The 17,484-nt window shown below is 34.6% G+C and overlaps 1 protein-coding gene across 10 annotated transcripts in view; it reads left to right on the forward strand.

The window, feature by feature from the left end:
• Positions 1 to 17,484, forward strand: part of norpA (no receptor potential A) — a 699,095-nt gene that overhangs the window by 618,609 nt on the left and 63,002 nt on the right. For 4 of the 10 annotated variants that reach the window (XM_067124206.1, XM_067124209.1, XM_067124210.1 and 1 more), the window contains 10 exons: positions 2,094 to 2,153; positions 3,881 to 4,018; positions 4,443 to 4,522; positions 7,500 to 7,635; positions 8,091 to 8,191; positions 8,762 to 8,922; positions 9,208 to 9,418; positions 9,782 to 10,040; positions 10,387 to 10,575; positions 17,169 to 17,361. In XM_067124206.1, coding sequence (XP_066980307.1) covers positions 2,094 to 2,153; positions 3,881 to 4,018; positions 4,443 to 4,522; positions 7,500 to 7,635; positions 8,091 to 8,191; positions 8,762 to 8,922; positions 9,208 to 9,418; positions 9,782 to 10,040; positions 10,387 to 10,575; positions 17,169 to 17,361 — 1,528 coding nt within the window. Of the gene's footprint in view, positions 1 to 2,093; positions 2,154 to 3,880; positions 4,019 to 4,442; positions 4,523 to 6,343; positions 6,424 to 7,499; positions 7,636 to 8,090; positions 8,192 to 8,761; positions 8,923 to 9,207; positions 9,419 to 9,781; positions 10,041 to 10,386; positions 10,576 to 17,168; positions 17,362 to 17,484 lie in introns of all 10 variants that reach the window. The other 6 variants (XM_067124212.1, XM_067124213.1, XM_067124207.1 and 3 more) reach the window with 5 other exon arrangements.

Genomic DNA, 17,484 nt, shown 5'->3' on the forward strand with positions numbered 1-17,484 from the left:
GCCGATACACATTTCACCGACGGAAATGGCCGACAGACGTTTCACCGATGGACATTTGGTCAACAGACATTTCACCAACTGACATTTGGCCTACAAACATTTCATCAACGGACATTTGGCAGACAGATAGTTCACCGACGGACATTTGCCGACAGACATTTCACCGACGGACATTTGGCCGACAGTCATTTCCCCAACGGACATTTGCCCGACAGACATTTCACCGACGGACATTTGGCCGACAGACATTTCACCGATGGACATTTCTACGAACGGACATTTCAGCAAACAGACATTTTACCAACGGACATCAACGAACGTATAACTGAACGCGTAGACATTTCACCGAATATCGGATATTTGGCATAATGGACATATGGTCTTTTAACTTTTGATTGTTTTTTATTTTCAGTATGTTATTAAAAAACTTTAAAAACGAATTTGTTATAAAACAAACTTATAAAAACGATAAAAAGACAAAATTACTGCATGATAAAAATTCTTTATCACATATGTACTAATGTATAAAAGATATTAACTATAAAGTAATTGCTTTTAAGGAATTGCACTATAAAATTTACTGTTCTTAAATATTTAAAAATACTTATATTTCTCAACGATAGACTTCAGTCTTGTGTTGAATATCTGGTACTTCCTCTTCGGTTACTCAGTTCCACTCCTGATTCTGCCAGCTCACTTATCTACTCCCAATCCGATTGCTCTTTTCTAAGTTTTGAAATTAGACAGCAAACAGCGGAATGGGTGATTGCTTTTCTCTGCTCAAACCCTCCGTCGTTCTAGAGAGTTTACTGTCCGTGTAAAGCCTTGTGTGGTTCTTTCTAATGTGTTCCACATACTGAGTTCAAATTCTGGTACCTATAGTCTTCCGCGCTGTATAACACCAATCCATGTTGCTTCAGACTAGCCAAGAAACTCAGAAAAGAGCATTCGGATTGGGAGTTGACAACAGAGCTGGTAGAATCAGGAGTGGATATCTGTTATTCAGTGAGACGTCCATTACGTCAGATATCTGTTCGGTGAAATATCCATTCGTTGAAGTGTCCGCAGGTGAAAAGTCTGCTTGTTGAAATGTCTGTCAGCCCAATGTCCATCGGTCATCTGTCAAGCCACACTAGAAACTTACTGAAAACCATATGTTACCACCCTTTCTATTCTATAATATAATATATATATATATATATATATATATATATATATATATATATATATATATATATATATATAGATAGATAGATAGATAGATAGATAGATAGATGTGTGAGTATTTATATTCCTCCTATGCACGTATCAGTGACCCTGTTCCTTGGGGTTTAAAGGAAAAAGCAATCCTTCTAGCTGATGCAGATGACATGGCGCATAGCAGTGGGATATTCAAATATGCGTAATTCCTGTCCTTCTGTCGTTAAACAGACACTCTTAGCTTTATGGCCCCGTACAATTATGAATCTTTACGTGAACTTGATACTTCTGAAGTGCTGATTAAGACATCATTTTCATTTTTTATGACAATTGCTGATTACACAGCTCCTAAGATGTCCATTATTTTCTTAAGTTTCCTAGAAGGGCTTATTTTGTTCCTGTTAAAGATTTAGTAATATTACTATCATTAGGCAAATTTGACTGGGGTAGCTCTAGCTTTGCCGATTACTGACAAGTATCTTTAACTCCCCTTCTGAAGTTTAGAACATCTATAGACGAGACATTGGAATTCCTGTGTTAAAAGGTTCAGCAAGAGCCTTGGTTCTTTTGATGATCTTCATTCAATTTCCAGTTTCACAGAGAAATTCCGGCTTTTTTTATTGTTGAGCAGGCTGACATGACTCTCACTTCATAGTCTATTATTATTTATCTTACTGAATTTACTTTGTTATTTAGCTTATTTGTTTTCCTTTATAGTTTTTATATTTTATTCTTTACTTCCCAGTACTGTATTGTGTACAAATTATGTAATATTACAAGTAATGCGCAGCCACCGGAGATCTTGCTGTTTTTGTAACATAGTGTTTATAATAACCCAAAATAGTGTTTATAATAACCCAAATATGAATATATATATATTTTATTTTTTTCAGGAAGGAAACGTGGCGGAATTATCACAAGTGTCAGATATTCGAAGAGCAACATTACCGAGGGTAAGATTTAGATGAATTAAATATTCATCTTAAATTAAGAACAATAAGACATTAATCTCATCAGCGGAAATGTCTGAAGTTATTTCAATGTAGAACATTCAGTATATTACCGTCAAAGCAGTATTTGTTATTTGATGCTAGCCATTCTCGATGAAATCGGAGGTGTTGTCACATAGTCAAGAATATCCATTCTAATGTTAGGGAATTATCATTCCAAAAGTCGTAAGTCTTCATATGAAAACTTGATTACGACGTGAAGTGATCAGATATCCTTAGATCAATCTTATGTATGATTGCCTTAAAATATATAAAACGTGACCTGCTTCGGCGCATATATATATATATATATATATATATATATATATATATATATATATATATATATATATATATATATATATATATATATATATATATATATATATATATATATATATATATATATATATATATATATATATATATATATATATATATATATATATATATATATATATATATATTACACTGTATATTTATCTCAAAGAGAATGAGCCGTTGCTCGTTTGCACACAAGGTCAAGCGAAGGGATAGGTATCTTGTACATAAAACAGTTAATAGCCGACGTGTCGCGACTTACTTTTCAGTCGCACTTTTAAGGCTGAAACAAATTCAGACACTATAATAGTTTAACTTTACATGTAAAACATTCATATGAATTATATTGAAAACACAAAACACAGACAATCAATAAAAAGAATGAGATAGAAAACAAGTAAGAAAACAGATTCAACATAAAATTACACACAAGAACCCACCCGAGCCATGGAAGTGAGGAGACTGAAAGAACGCCTTTTAAAAAACAAATGACAAGTCTGTAAAGCATCAAATAAGGCCACAAACAATTGCGTAGACGACAACTAGGTATTTAGAGCTCTAAAGGTGGCCTTACACGTTCAAAAAAAGCGTCAAAATTTTGCATCAAAATTTTGACGTGTAAAACTTTGATACAAAATTTTGATGCATAATTGCCCACACACGTTTAGGCGTTTTTCCCATCAAAATTCAGTATCGTCAAAATCTTCGACATGGATGCATCAAATCTTTTTTTGACATCAAAACGTCCTACACACACTACAATTTTGCATCAAAATTTTGATGCGAAATTTTGACGCTTTTTTTGAACGTGTATGGGCCCCTTAACTGTCTGCTTTATTAAAAGAAATTCTAAAATGTTCGGGTCAGTTTCATTGTTCACTCGTCCAACTACTTTGAAGTCTTTATATTCTAAGTAGGTTTTACATATTTTCGAGTGGTTTCTTATGTGAAATGTTCAGGGTTGACAGCCTACTACCAGTTCTACAACTAAGTCCTCAATGTGCTTCAATGCGATTATGCTGAATCTGTTTTCTTGTTTGTTTTCTATCTCATTCTTTTTATTGATTGTCTGTGTTTGTGTTTTCAATACAAAATGAATTTTTAAATGTAAAGTTAAACTATTATAGTGCCTGAAATTGCTTCAGCCTTGAAAATGCGACTAAAAAGTGAGTCGCTTGACCTTGTGTGTGTGTGTGTGTGTGTGTGTGTGTGTGTGTGTGTGTGTGTGTGTGTGTGTGTGTGTATGTATGTATATATATATATATATATATATATATATATATATATATATATATATATATATATATATATATATATATATATATATATAAATTTATTGTCATTATTTAATATTTTATTTTTTTCCACAGGATCCCAAATTAGCAGATCGGTTATTAAATAAATTCGGGCAAGATGTAGAGGACAAGATGTTAGCCATATGCTCGGGGTTAGATTATGTCAACATCAACTATATAAACATAGTGTGTAAAACAAAAGACGAAGCGGATGTAAGTATCTGTCTCTTATTGCTTGTGTTGTATGTATTTCTTATTGTTTGTGTTTATTGTATTTATGTATTCATTATTCGATTTTTCAGATGGTAGCTTAAAGGAGGCAAAAATTATTACCTGACGAAAGAAATTATGCTATGGTTAAAGATCGATACAGCAAAAGGGAAAACACTTGAGAAAGACTTGTTTAGTAGATATCTTTCGGGTTACTCCTCGAGCCAAGCGAGTTGGAATGAAGTTAAAGGATGTTTCACCTTTATTCAGTATTGTTGTTGAAGTAAAATATCTGCGAAGTTGATTTTAATTATTCCCAGGAGAATGGAGTGGGTGAAAGATCCGAAGAAGGTCACATTTATTTTATCAATGAATTCCCATGGCTTAGCCGCACTTGTCTCACGAGATGCCTTTGTTTCTTCGACAGAGATGGTTAGAAGGCCTTAGAAAGATATTTCACAACGTTAAAGCTAATAATGTTTGTCCAATGACGTGCTTAAAGAAACAGTAAGTTATGAGAGATAATAAGTGATAGGTTCTGGGAATGCAATTTTTGCTGGTGTTCTTTGTCAGCTTATGCATGTTGTTATCGCAATTTATGCGTGAAGATTGCATGTGTTTGCATGGCAGTCAGAAAATATTGCTTTTATATTTGTTGTCCTCTTCCTGTCTGAATTTTTATTTTCCATTCACACGACAGTTATCGCTTGCAGTGATCAGGTTTGTTCTGGATACATGGTCAAATTCACACCTTCTCTGTCTCTGATGTAGTCCAAATTTTATTGACAATTCATGTAACCATAATGTTCATATTATAATACTGGGTTAACATCCAGTATATTTTACAAGATTTAGAGCTACAAATCTCTGAAAAAGTAATGCCGCCAAGCGTAGTGCGACATCGTTTATGAAATATGTTGATTAAAATAGATGACGACAAAAGAATATTAACAGCTACAAGGCACTCCGTCTTTTTGAAAACGAACAGTGTGTTAATTTCTTTTCAAGTGGAAACCCCGCTGGCGGCAGACTTCTCAACAGGCATTGCGAACGTTTCGGGCAGAAAAATCAGAAGAGGGCTTGAGCTTTCCAGCCCACTAATAAATCTCTCTCTCTCTCTCTGTATTAAGAACTGAACGTCGGTCGTTAGTGGCCTGCTTTCCTCATATGAACTTACCTCTTTGCCCTATGCAATCTCTAAAGAGGAACACGATATAGGCCGAAATTTTTAAGTGCACACACATTATATATACATATATATATATATATATATATATATATATATATATATATATATATATATATATATATATATATGTTTATATGTATATATATATACATATATATATACATATATATATATATATATATATATATATATATATATATATATATATATATAAAGCCACACATATCACTTAATATCTAATTCACTATACCTTGGTATTATCTTACGGCGAAAAGTTATCGTAATTGATTATTGCCTCTTTTCTGGCCAGGATTCGAACCCGCGCGTTTGGTTCAGATACAGTGGTAGACAGTCGACAGTCAAGAGATATAACTCGATATCGATTCAGGTTTGTAATTGGACTTGATATCAATCCAACTCCACCTTAACATCTTATGTACAGCAGATTCCATGTTAACTCACAAGCCAAGTTTCGAATCCTGGCCAAGCAGACGTATTTATTAGTTACAATTCCTCTTGGATGTCAGTCATTTTCGAAGTGTAATGAAGTCGGTGTTAAGTGATATTTGTGGCTGAATATTTGTGAGTATAAAGAAGTCCCCTTTGTATGCGACAAAACCTGACACACACACACACACACACACACACACACACACACACACACACACACACACACACACACACACACACACACATATATATATATATATATATATATATATATATATATATATATATATATATATATATATATATATATATATATATATATATATATATATATATATATATATTATATATATATATTATTATATATATAATTATATATATATATATATATATATATATATACATATATATACTGTATATATATACATAATCTGGAAATTTTAGTGTTTTCTTCTCTGGCTCTTTTCTTGAAAATGTTAGTAGCTCATCATGTATCTATTCCTAATGTTATTGCTTTTTTGGCCTCACTAACAGTATGGTTATATGCCTAATTGTTTTGTATTTTCTTTCTGCAATAACTGCATGATTTTGATATAAACAACAGAGTGGCTTTCACTGGAGCACGTGTGCCCTTTTTGCATCTTGGTTTTTATTTTTGTTTGTTTGTTGTTTCGTGGTGACACACTTAGCGATGGCAACTAGGCATGAGAAATATAACGAACAACAATAAGATCAGCAACGTCTGTCCGAAAACTAATCTCAGAAAACAGTGAGTTCTTGTTTCTCCTTCTGCTGTTGCCGAGTTCTTAGTAACTGCGTCATGGCAGTTAGTCTAGAGGAGATTAGATAAATAATAAAGCTACAGTTGTTAGCACTCAACCTATTTTAATGTCCTTTGCCTTTTTTCCCCTTTTGGCCTCTCCTCTATTATTAGCCTTGTTAAGATAGTTTAATAATATTAGCCTTTATTGATTGCTTCGTATGAGACTCCCTAAAAATGAAAAACAAAGTTTATTATACAGAAGATTTAGCTTTCGACGAGTTGAGGTTGATTTTCTAAAACTTAGTTACAATAAACAGCAGTGTAGACGGCTTATCGTTTACCCAGTAAATATGCTTAACTCTTCTTTTAGTAGTTTTCATTATTGTTTAATATATTTGTAATTATGTTTATTCAAAATGCCGGTTTTATCATATACTTTTCTTTGTATAATACTGTCACCTTGTCTTTCTCTCTTTTGTGTTCACCTAGAGAAGTCAAGTTTCGGTATTTCTTTTTTTTTTTACTCCTGACGAAGTGTTTACAATACAAGCTAACTCTTGCCCATCTAATAAACAATAAAACTTGTCAAAATCATTGTAGTCTTATTCAGTAAATAAAGTCTGTTCTGTAGTTTGATGTATATATAGGTATATTGATTTATGTGAATGTCAGTAATTACTGCCGCCACTACTGCTGCTTGCTACGCATGAGCTAGAGTAAATCGTAAAACTGGAAAATGCACAAGCTCTCTCAGGGGAACTGGACGAAAAGGCCGAGTACAAGTAGTATAACCATACTTTTGCCGGACTGTCACTTCAACTGGAGGATGGGATGTAAGGATTTGATTAAAAGGAAGCATAAAAGGAAAGTAAACTAGATTAGAAAGAGTGGAGAGAGTATATCCTCTAAGTAACTTGTTCAAAACCCAACTACCTTAACAAACAGATGAATCCGTCCTCTTCCTCTGAAAAATGCTATATATTTTCTTTAATAATTTTTACAGCTTTTATTCCATTGAGCACTGGTAATGCTCCTCATTTTCTAATTCTCGTCATTTTTTCCCTCCAATCAACTAATCGCAGCTGGATGAGGTTAGGGATGACAGTGGATTTCTCTGGTAAAATTCCTGTCAAACATCTGGTGCGAACATTTGCCTCAGGAAAGACCGAAAAAATGGTGTACTCTTGTCTGGAGGAGATGGGATTGCCGTCGGGGAAGGTGAGAGGAAACTGCTTTTGTTGTTATTATGAAAGGCAAAAGGCTGTTGCCAAGCTTTGGACTCCCTTCTTGCTCTCTGCACCTAAGAAGACAGTAGCCAAAGATTACTAGCGGAGATAGTGTGTTAAACAGTACAATTCAAGAGTATCCCTTTACACTTGAAGTCTTGATTATGTGCTTCAAACAGCAGCATTGATTGAACCCTTGTGATATAAGATTTGTGTTCGTAACTTTTCTTCACAGCAAGTTTCTCCAGATATCTTAATTAAATGTGTTAACCAGCGATTGTTACATGCCCCTTGCCAATGAGTTCGATTAGTTTCACTTGAAACAAGGTTCTGCATGCTTAAATATAATAGGGACGCAAAAACTCTCTATCTGTCATATAACATTACCTCGATTTGTTTTGAATAAATCACACTGACCAATCTTCCATTTTTTGTTTTGTTTTTCAGGGCGACAGTATTGAAAAAGATGCGTTCACGTTTGAGAAGTTCTACAAATTATATTTCACTATTTGCCCGAGAACAGATATCGACGAATTATTTAGCCAGATGTAAGTTATCGATCAGCTTCTTACTTATAGCGCAAAAGAGATAAACACGGTATTACTGAATTATTAAACATAAGAAATGTGTCGATCCAAATATAGCGTTTTGGAGGTCAAATAATAAAATGGTTTAACTTTTCATTTTTACAAATTCTTAGAAATCTTTAGCGTTGTCTACCAGAAGTTCCAAAGGACTGAAGTCCTTAAAAAAAAGCCAGAGATCACCACTTGAACTGTACTTCGAGGTAGTGTTCACTCGAACGTTAACAAACCTATGTATTGTATTTTGGAAGTAAGTGTCAGATATAAAAATTCAGAAGTTATTTTGTCTTGAATTTTCGAAAATGATTTTACAAATAATAAATCTTGAACTGACATGAAGCATTTATATTAGTCAGTCTGACTTCACTGTGCTCTCTGTAATAGCTTCAGTTCATGATTACCATTCCTGTAAGAAAATGGACGCTGAAAGCATGAGTTAATCGGGTAATTTGGGGGAAATTACAATGTGGCATCAATGTTTTCTATTGAAATGTTTCACATCATCATCTGGCTTTATCTTATCTCTAATTTCAGTACCAAGACGGAATTTATAAGCATAAATCAGCTGGTGACGTTCATGAACGAGAAGCAGAGGGACCCCAACCTCAATGAAATCCTGTATCCGCTCTACGACGAAAAGAGATGCTTGGAAATCATCACAGCTCACGAGCCCAACAAGGAAAACGTTGATAACAGTACGTATGAATTTTTGCCTTACTCTCTCTTCTGGGTGTCATCAATCTTTAATCATAATTTTCTGTTGATAACACGTTGAATTTTCTGCGTGTGTTATTTGTAGAAAATAAATAACGCTACAGGTTGAACTCACTCAAGCAGTTTACAAAGGGATCCACGGCATTGATCAATATGGAACTCATTAAGATTGTGACAGAACTTATTTTATGAGGGTTTTCTCTCTCCCAATTGTGAAATTTCTCCCTCTTTTTATGAAATTTCACGATTGTTTCTTCTCCCAACAGAGCGCTTCAGTAAAGATGGCTTCTTGGCTTACCTTATGTCTGATGAGAATGCACCTGTATTCCTAGATCGTTTGGATATCTATCAGGATATGGACCAGCCACTTTCTCATTATTACATCAATTCATCTCATAACACCTATCTATCTGGTAGACAGTTCGGCGGTAAATCTACTGCTGAGATGTACAGACAGACGTTGCTTGCTGGCTGCAGGTGAAAATGTTTCTCTTATTTTTTATTTGTATACAATCTCTAAGAACAAACATTAATGTGAATTCAGCTTTCATCCTTGTACTTGTTCCATTCTCTGTAGCTGATTTGTATATACTACATGTTTTCTTATATTGCGCATGAAAGCATGGCTGAAAAGCTTATTAGAAACCATACCTTAAAATAATTTTTATGCTTTACATGACATGTAATTCAGGGCAAGTTTATGAAACGACATCTTGTCATCACATATGGACATTAAAATCATGCTTTGATCGTAGGGAATGTTGGAGTCGTTACTCAGATAATGCTCTTTACCTGATTCAGTTCCCATGGAATTCTGTTCAAGTGGCAGTTTATTGGCAGATGTGTTGAACTTGATTGCTGGGATGGGAAAGGCGAAGACGAAGAACCCATCATCACTCACGGTAAAGCTATGTGCACTGACATCTTGTTCAAGGAAGCTATCATGGCCATCCGAGACTGCGCCTTCGTCACTTCAGATTATCCTATTATCCTTTCTTTTGAGAACCATTGCTGCAAAAAGCAACAATACAAACTTGCCAAATACTGTGATGAATTGTTCGGAGACCTTTTGATGAAGGAGCCACTGCCTGATTATCCCGTAAGTTTTCAGAAGACAAATCTGTGAGTCTTTCTCGCATCAGTGAACATAGTTCGTATGGGTTTCATTTCAGTAAATTGTTGTGTTGGTTTAGCTTGTTCAGTTGTTTGACTAAGTATTTGTTTTACAGAAGTAAAGAAAGATGCTAAATGTAAGGTCTTTGCTCTTTATACTCTTATGTTGTATAACTGTGAAATCTTAACAGAGAGAAGACTGGAAAAAGCAAGATTAAAGTCACCTTTTTTGAGACGCATGAGCTTAGCATCTTGATTCAGAAGTTAAATATCAGTCTCGGTTCCGAAAGTTCTTTTTATATTAGATTAACCTCCAACCTTAAACTCGACAGCTGGTTCCAGGGTCAGCTCTACCGCCTCCTAGTCTCCTCAAGAAAAAGATTCTTATCAAGAACAAACGTCTCAAGCCAGAAGTTGAGAAGCAAGAACTGGAATTGTTCTTCAAAGGGCAGTTAGATCTCGTGGATGATGAAGATGCCAAAGAGGACGCCTCTCAAGCAGCCCCTCCAAAGGACACCAAGGTGAGCCTGGGCGGGTTTAGGCTATTGAATGTGTCGGCATAAAGAAAGAGTACATCTTCATTCAGTTGTGGACGTTTAACAGGGTAACGTGGCAAATAATTTGAAATGATTTCGAGTATGCAGGTGTTTTCTATGTGATCTTTCTTATCAAAGTCTGCAGAATTCCTGTGATATTCATATTTTATTGTCGACACGTACAATAACAGAGATATCTCTCAATTTTCACTCTCCTTCTTAGCATCTGAAATGCCCAGCATATCTGAATTTTCAAAACCAACGGAAATAGTGATGTTGGTATTCTTTATAATATTAAAGTAATATTTTTCCCCAACAAAAACTTAAGCACAACAAATAAATGAGAAACCACTTTTTCTACTCTGTCACTTAGTTGAGAGTATATTATGAGAAAACATTCATTTTCTTAGCAACATCCACATATAAACTGTTATGCATTGCAAAGCTATATTTTTAGCTTCTTCAGATTTCAGGTCAATAGAAAAATCGTGCTATTTACACACGCTTAATAAATGCCATTATTAGACATTATGGTCTTAAGTAACCAGTATAAGCATGCCTTGAATAATTCAGTGAACAAACCAACTAATGCTTCAAATAGTACGAATTCCTTTTCCCCGTGAATTTAGTACTTTGCTTTCCTTGCTTTGCTTTCATCCAGTCGCTGTCTGTACAATGTTCATATACTGTATGTATGTATGTATGTATACATACATACATATATATATATATATATATATATATATATATATATATATATATGTGTGTGTGTGTGTGTATACATGTATATATATATATATATATATATATATATATATATATATATATATATATATATATATATATATATATATGTATGTATATGATATATAATATATAGACATATTTATATATATACATACATACATATATATGTATATACTGGCTTCCAAAACACTTGCTACATCTTTCCATTTAAAGGTTAGATGCCTAACAACTCGAATCTCAGTCAACATAGGAGTACAGTACGTTCATGACGCTGATCAGTTAGCATTTATATCCATATCTTCTAACGCTGGTATTCCTCTGAATGTATAAACGGCTGTTCTGAGGACCGTAGTGCCTGGCTCTGTTTAGGCTATGGAATGAGTCTAGCACCTTGCAGGCAGTGGCAGATGGCCCCTGGTATCCATGTAGAATATGGGGCTGTGTTTATGTCATAAAAAGAATCCACAAGAGACAAAATCTTTTATAAGTAGGGTAGTAAGTTAGAGCAAAGTTTAATAGATAAATAGCACAACAATGACAGGATACACAGATATTAATTTAAAAACGTCGGAAAATAATCTCCGAACTCTTACTGACGAATATTGATATTGTTTGAAGAAAAATTTACTGTAATTAGCTAGCCTTAGGCAGTGACCCATTGTTTCACTAAAATGAATGAGGTAGTCCAAATATGTTCACTTAAATTTACACATGAATATCAGTGGAACAGAATAATGTTATTTTCTTAGTAAATTAAAATTCAAGAGCAACGCCTTTGGAACACGTAAAAAATGAAAGTGAAGTTTTGAGAGAGAACTATTATCAGAAGGATGGACTACACCTCATCTGCCAATCTGGTAAACAGTCAAAAGGAGCAGGAGTGGTGTTAAATTTTCATCAACTGCCTGAAATACTTATTTAAAATGACCTTTTTTTTTCGTGAAATTGGGACTGGTTGGCTCGTTCCATTTTACCAAGAAAGCCATCTGTCTTCTAAAAACTCTCCTTGGCCAAGTTGTGTCTATAGTAGAAAGATGCCCCATGTAGTGTCCTCTATTGACTTCAGTCATGTTCCAGACAGAGTTAACTGAGAAAAGGCTTGGCTGATCCTTTGGGTGCTTGAAAAATAAAACTTCTCTTTCTTGGGTATAGTATAAGTTGCCAGGGAAAGGGTGTCTTTTTGAGATGTGCTCCCAAAAGCTTTTTAAGATGTGAGTTTTTTTTTACCTCTCCCAGAATCCAAGAAACTCGTAATCTCTATCGTAAGTGATAAAAAGACACACTATCAATACAGGCCAGTAGATGAAAGGTTGTTGTCAGAAGACAAGTTCAGCAGTTTTTCCATGGTTACCTTTTACCTAAAAATGAAGCTGAAAAAGACAAGACCTGCCTCGGCAAACAGTTAAGTGAAAAGAACAAGGGAAAGAGATTTACTAAGCAAACTTACGGAAACTGAAAGATGAAGTACATTACTAATACAAATGCTGGGATGTTTGCTGTTTTCTTTGAATGAGTAGACTAAGGTAGCTCGGAATGAAGTTTACTCAACAGGTAAGTCTGTTGCTTTTGATGAGCAGAAAAAGAATCTCTTAACTTAGTCACTGAAACAGTATTAACTGAGATGACTGAAATAGTTTGTTCCTGAAAAGGAAGTCGAGCATGTGTATTTTTAATGGTTGGTTTGTTCCAATTGTCCCATGATGAGCACTTGGTCCTTTTCACTATGAAGTGATTTCTAGTGACTGAGTCTGGGGGAGTGAGAAATCTGCCTACTCCAAAAGCCTAGATGTTGAGGCAACTATCCTTCCAACACTTATAGTGCCCCGTTGTTCTCAATCCTGAAAGTGGATAAAATGGGACAAAACTCAGATATGCCAGCTACTCAAGGAAAATCCCTCGTGGTGAACAGAGACTGCATAAACCGTGAGTTTGGTCTTTACCCTCGATTTGACGGGTAACTTTTACTCAGATGGAGAGAAAAAATTATCTTGGCCTTCATGAATAGGACATTTACAATATATATTTTGCTAGTTTCCTTAAGCGCAGACAAGAGTAAAGAAAAACATTTTTGGCACATGGAAGTGTACAGTATTCAAGTACTTATTACTTTTGTTAATACTGTACAATGACTTCTTGTCATTCATGTGGAAGGTAAAATTAGAGAGGTAAGTTCCTATGAACAAACTCTGCCACAAATGAGATACAAATGATATAAAAAGTACCTGTTTATTTGTTGTCAATTAGAATTTTTAGATGAATTTTAAGTTATTTGAGTATGTTTATATAATCACTCAAAGGCTATGCATGAAGATTTAAGCTATTTTAAAACATGATGAATTCCTTTTTAGCCGAAGTCAGTTCTACCATTATGTTAACTTTCTTCTAAGCCATTTGGTCTCTCTGTTTAGTCTATCTTTACCAGGGAATAAGAAGTGGAGGCAGTATGCGTGTTGTTTCAGTAGACAATAAAAAAAACTATGAGTCGAATACAAGAATATCCCAAAATACAGCCACACCAGTGAAGCGACAGAGACAGAGGTGCCTAAATAACTTGCGCATAACCACCAACCACCGGACCCCCCAGGGAAAGGTGAAAGTAAAATGTCTCTTAAAAAAAACTAAGGCGAAGTAGGTATTATTGTGGAAAAAAATTTTCAACATCCTACTCACAATACAATCTAATGGTTTGAGTAAGAGCTTATAATAGTAGGAAAGCCTTGCCTTATGAATATCATTACTAGGAGAATATATGGTCTTAGTCTGAAACTAGTAGTGCTTACATATTGCAGGACATGCTTGTTAATTTTACCAAGCAGTTTAACCAGACCTCCGAAGAAAATATTTAACTCTCATAGAGAATGGCCCAAAGGGTTTGTCTTCAATAACAAAATTAAAATTTTCTCTAATAACTTGCAGTTCTCGAAAAATTTGATAACTAAATCAATTGAAAACATCAAAGATTCTGACGAAATTTCTTACGTTGATTTATTTCTCCAACTTGACATTCGCTGGTGGTTGAAGTTTGTATATTCACTTAACATAAGTGTTAGTGTTGACCTACGTTCTCTACACACAGGGATTGGGTAATATGGACTTGTGGCCTAGATTAGGTCACATGAGGGCATGCTGGAACTTTGATTAAACCAAGCTCAGCTGCTGCACTGTAGAAGAAAATGCCTCGTATCAAAATGACAAATTACTTCTAATGCTTACGAAGAAATAACATAACTTATAAGTCAACTGTAAATCACGTATACTTGGAGAAGGATAGATAATAATAATAATAATAATAATAATAATAATAATAATAATAATAATAATAATAATAATAATGAAAAACTAAAAAGTTACCATTAGGCTACTCTGAAAGGGAGTAGAGGAGGCAATTGTATTTCCATGGATAACTAAAACCAAATGAGCTCATGCAAGATCACAGAGCAGAGGTGGTTGCCCAGCAGCTAAGAGCCCTAACCTAATGATTTGAGGGTGCTTGATTTAATGCGGCCTAACTACAGGACGGTTGACTTGTCCTTAGAACAACCTTTCTATTTTATTTTTTATTTATTTTTTTTTAATTATGATCCTACCATAGAAGATATTATTTGTTTCAGAAGAAACGATCTGTATGTAGATGTTTTCCTATCAGTCATCGCTTTGCAGGAATGACTGTTATTCAGTTCGAAGATATGGACATATTTCGCTGTTATAATCAGCAAAGGAATAATTTCATTAACACTGAAAAAATTTGAAGTTCCAACAGTTTGGAATTCATGGTGAGAGTTTAGTATTATCTTTGTCAAAATACCAGTTCACTCCTGTGTGTTTTGGAGGGACAAGAAACTGGATGAAAATAGCCCAAGTTGATCTAACAGACCAATAGAATCAGAGTTTAGATAGAATGGCCCACCTCGATCAATTCAAGTTCAAGTCATCTCCGCGATTTTCAGTCTTGACAACAGGAACTATAAGGTTTGAGAAAGAATCATGATAACGAATATAAAGACATAAAAGCTTTTTTTTCGTCTACCAAAAAAGTTTGATAAATTCATGCTTAGAAAAGCTTTTTTTTCGTCTACCAAAAAAGTTTGATAAATTCATGCTTAGAAAATAGCTTTGAAGTTTTATGATCCTATTTGCCTCCGTGTTTGTATAGACTAGAATTTCTTTGTACACATCAGATGTATAGTAAAACAAACGATTGGGAATGCATTAATCAGTTCGCAGCATTGGTTAGTTTTGGAAAATTAACGTCATGGTATGCAAAGCATATGTGAAGGTGCAGCTCTTTTATCAAAGCTTTGGTCTTTGAGTTTCACATTATTATATATATATATATATATATATATATATATATATATATATATATATATATATATATATATATATATATATATATATATATATATATATATATATATATATATATATATATATATATATTATATATATATATATATATATATATATATATATAAAAGTTATTTACGTCTTTATAAACTTGTTTTCGATTCCTTTTTGTTAGTTTTTTGAAAATTCACAAGCTACGGATCTAAATTATTCTGTATTTTATTCATTAAAAATATCATGAATTTGCTCGAAGTTGTTTAAATAAGCTCTTTTACATTCCATTAATTTCTGGCCGTATTTTGTCTGTGATGACTGACAGTACTTTTTATATGAAAAATAAATTAATATAGATTAAAGTGAGTGAGATTTTTATGATAATTACAGTAGTATGACAGCTAGAATTATAGAAAACGCTGCCTTTATTTCATATATCTGCCTTTTCTACCTCTAGATTTGAGACCTTCCTCTAGGCTTCCCCATTTTCGCTTCAAATTTCTGAACTCTTCATCTTATCCGTGTCAAAGTATGAGACCCCTTGCTGAGGATCATCATTAGTGATAAAAGAAACCTACACTTTTAAGATCATGAATCCACGTGAATGCTAAGTACCCCTCAGTAAAGTTGCGAATGCTCACCGTGGAAGAAGAAGGCCTGATGCTGAAATGCTTTGCACACCTCTCGCTCTCTACCACTTGCTCGTGCGACACAGAAATGTTCCTAGCCACGTTCAGATTTGCAGCTCTCAGACATTTTAAGTTCAGGTGCTCCTGGGATGATTATGACTAGCTTTTTCCTTGTGCCTGAGCTATTTTGATTATTTTGTGTTTGCTTTAGATTTGCCTTGCTGCTTTCGACCTTTCAAAGACAAATAATCATCTTCAGCTGAGAATGAAATATTTGACAGCAAACAGTTACTTATCACCCACATTGTGCAATGTAAGTGTCGGCAGTAAACACGTCAGAAAAATACAAATTATTTTTATGAATTAATCGTCTCCAAGAAATATTATGTATGTATATTTCAGTACATGTGCATTTTATGTCCATTTTTTTTTTTTTGCCTGACTTATTAATATGACTTCTGAAAATTTTGTGTGTCTAATTTCTCATAGTTGTGGAATCTGTAACTGGATACTGTTTATCGTTCCAAAATATGGCTCATCAAAGTGAAATTGATTATGTTAAGCATGTGGTCATCTGTCAGCTGTAATATGGACCTCTGAAAGTAAATCAATGTAAAGTATGTATCATAACCTCCATTCATTCCCTGCCTGCTTAAGTATTACTCCCTCAGAATCAAATTTCAGTCAGATGTTACCTGTCACCTGAAAGGCTATAAAGACACGAGCCTGCCTTCATCCCACCCCCTCCCCTTTAGCGCTCTCCAGCTATTTAGCTCACCATCCTAGTATACCACCACTCCATCCATCTTTCTCGTCTCACCTCACCTCTCCAGCCTCTGTCTCCTTCTCTGTCCCATGTAGAGTAACTCGTGCACTACCATCACCACCCCTGTGTCGCAGCCCTCTCTAGAGGACGATAAGCCCCTGACGGCTGAGGAGCGAGCCTTCCTCTACTACCAGTATACTGGCGCTACCACCCACGTCCACCCTGTCCTCTCTTCCTACGTCAACTACTGCCAGCCAGTCAAGTTCCAGGGGTTTGATGTGGCAGAAGGTAAATGGGCATGATCCTCCCGTTGCGCTTGCATGCATTCCTGCTTGGTAGAATTTTGTGAAATGGTGAAACATCGCCAAGAAGATATGGCTTACAGCATGCATTATAAATAACGTATTACCG

This window comes from Macrobrachium rosenbergii, chromosome 22, assembly GCF_040412425.1.
Source record: "Macrobrachium rosenbergii isolate ZJJX-2024 chromosome 22, ASM4041242v1, whole genome shotgun sequence".
NCBI lineage: Eukaryota > Metazoa > Arthropoda > Malacostraca > Decapoda > Palaemonidae > Macrobrachium > Macrobrachium rosenbergii.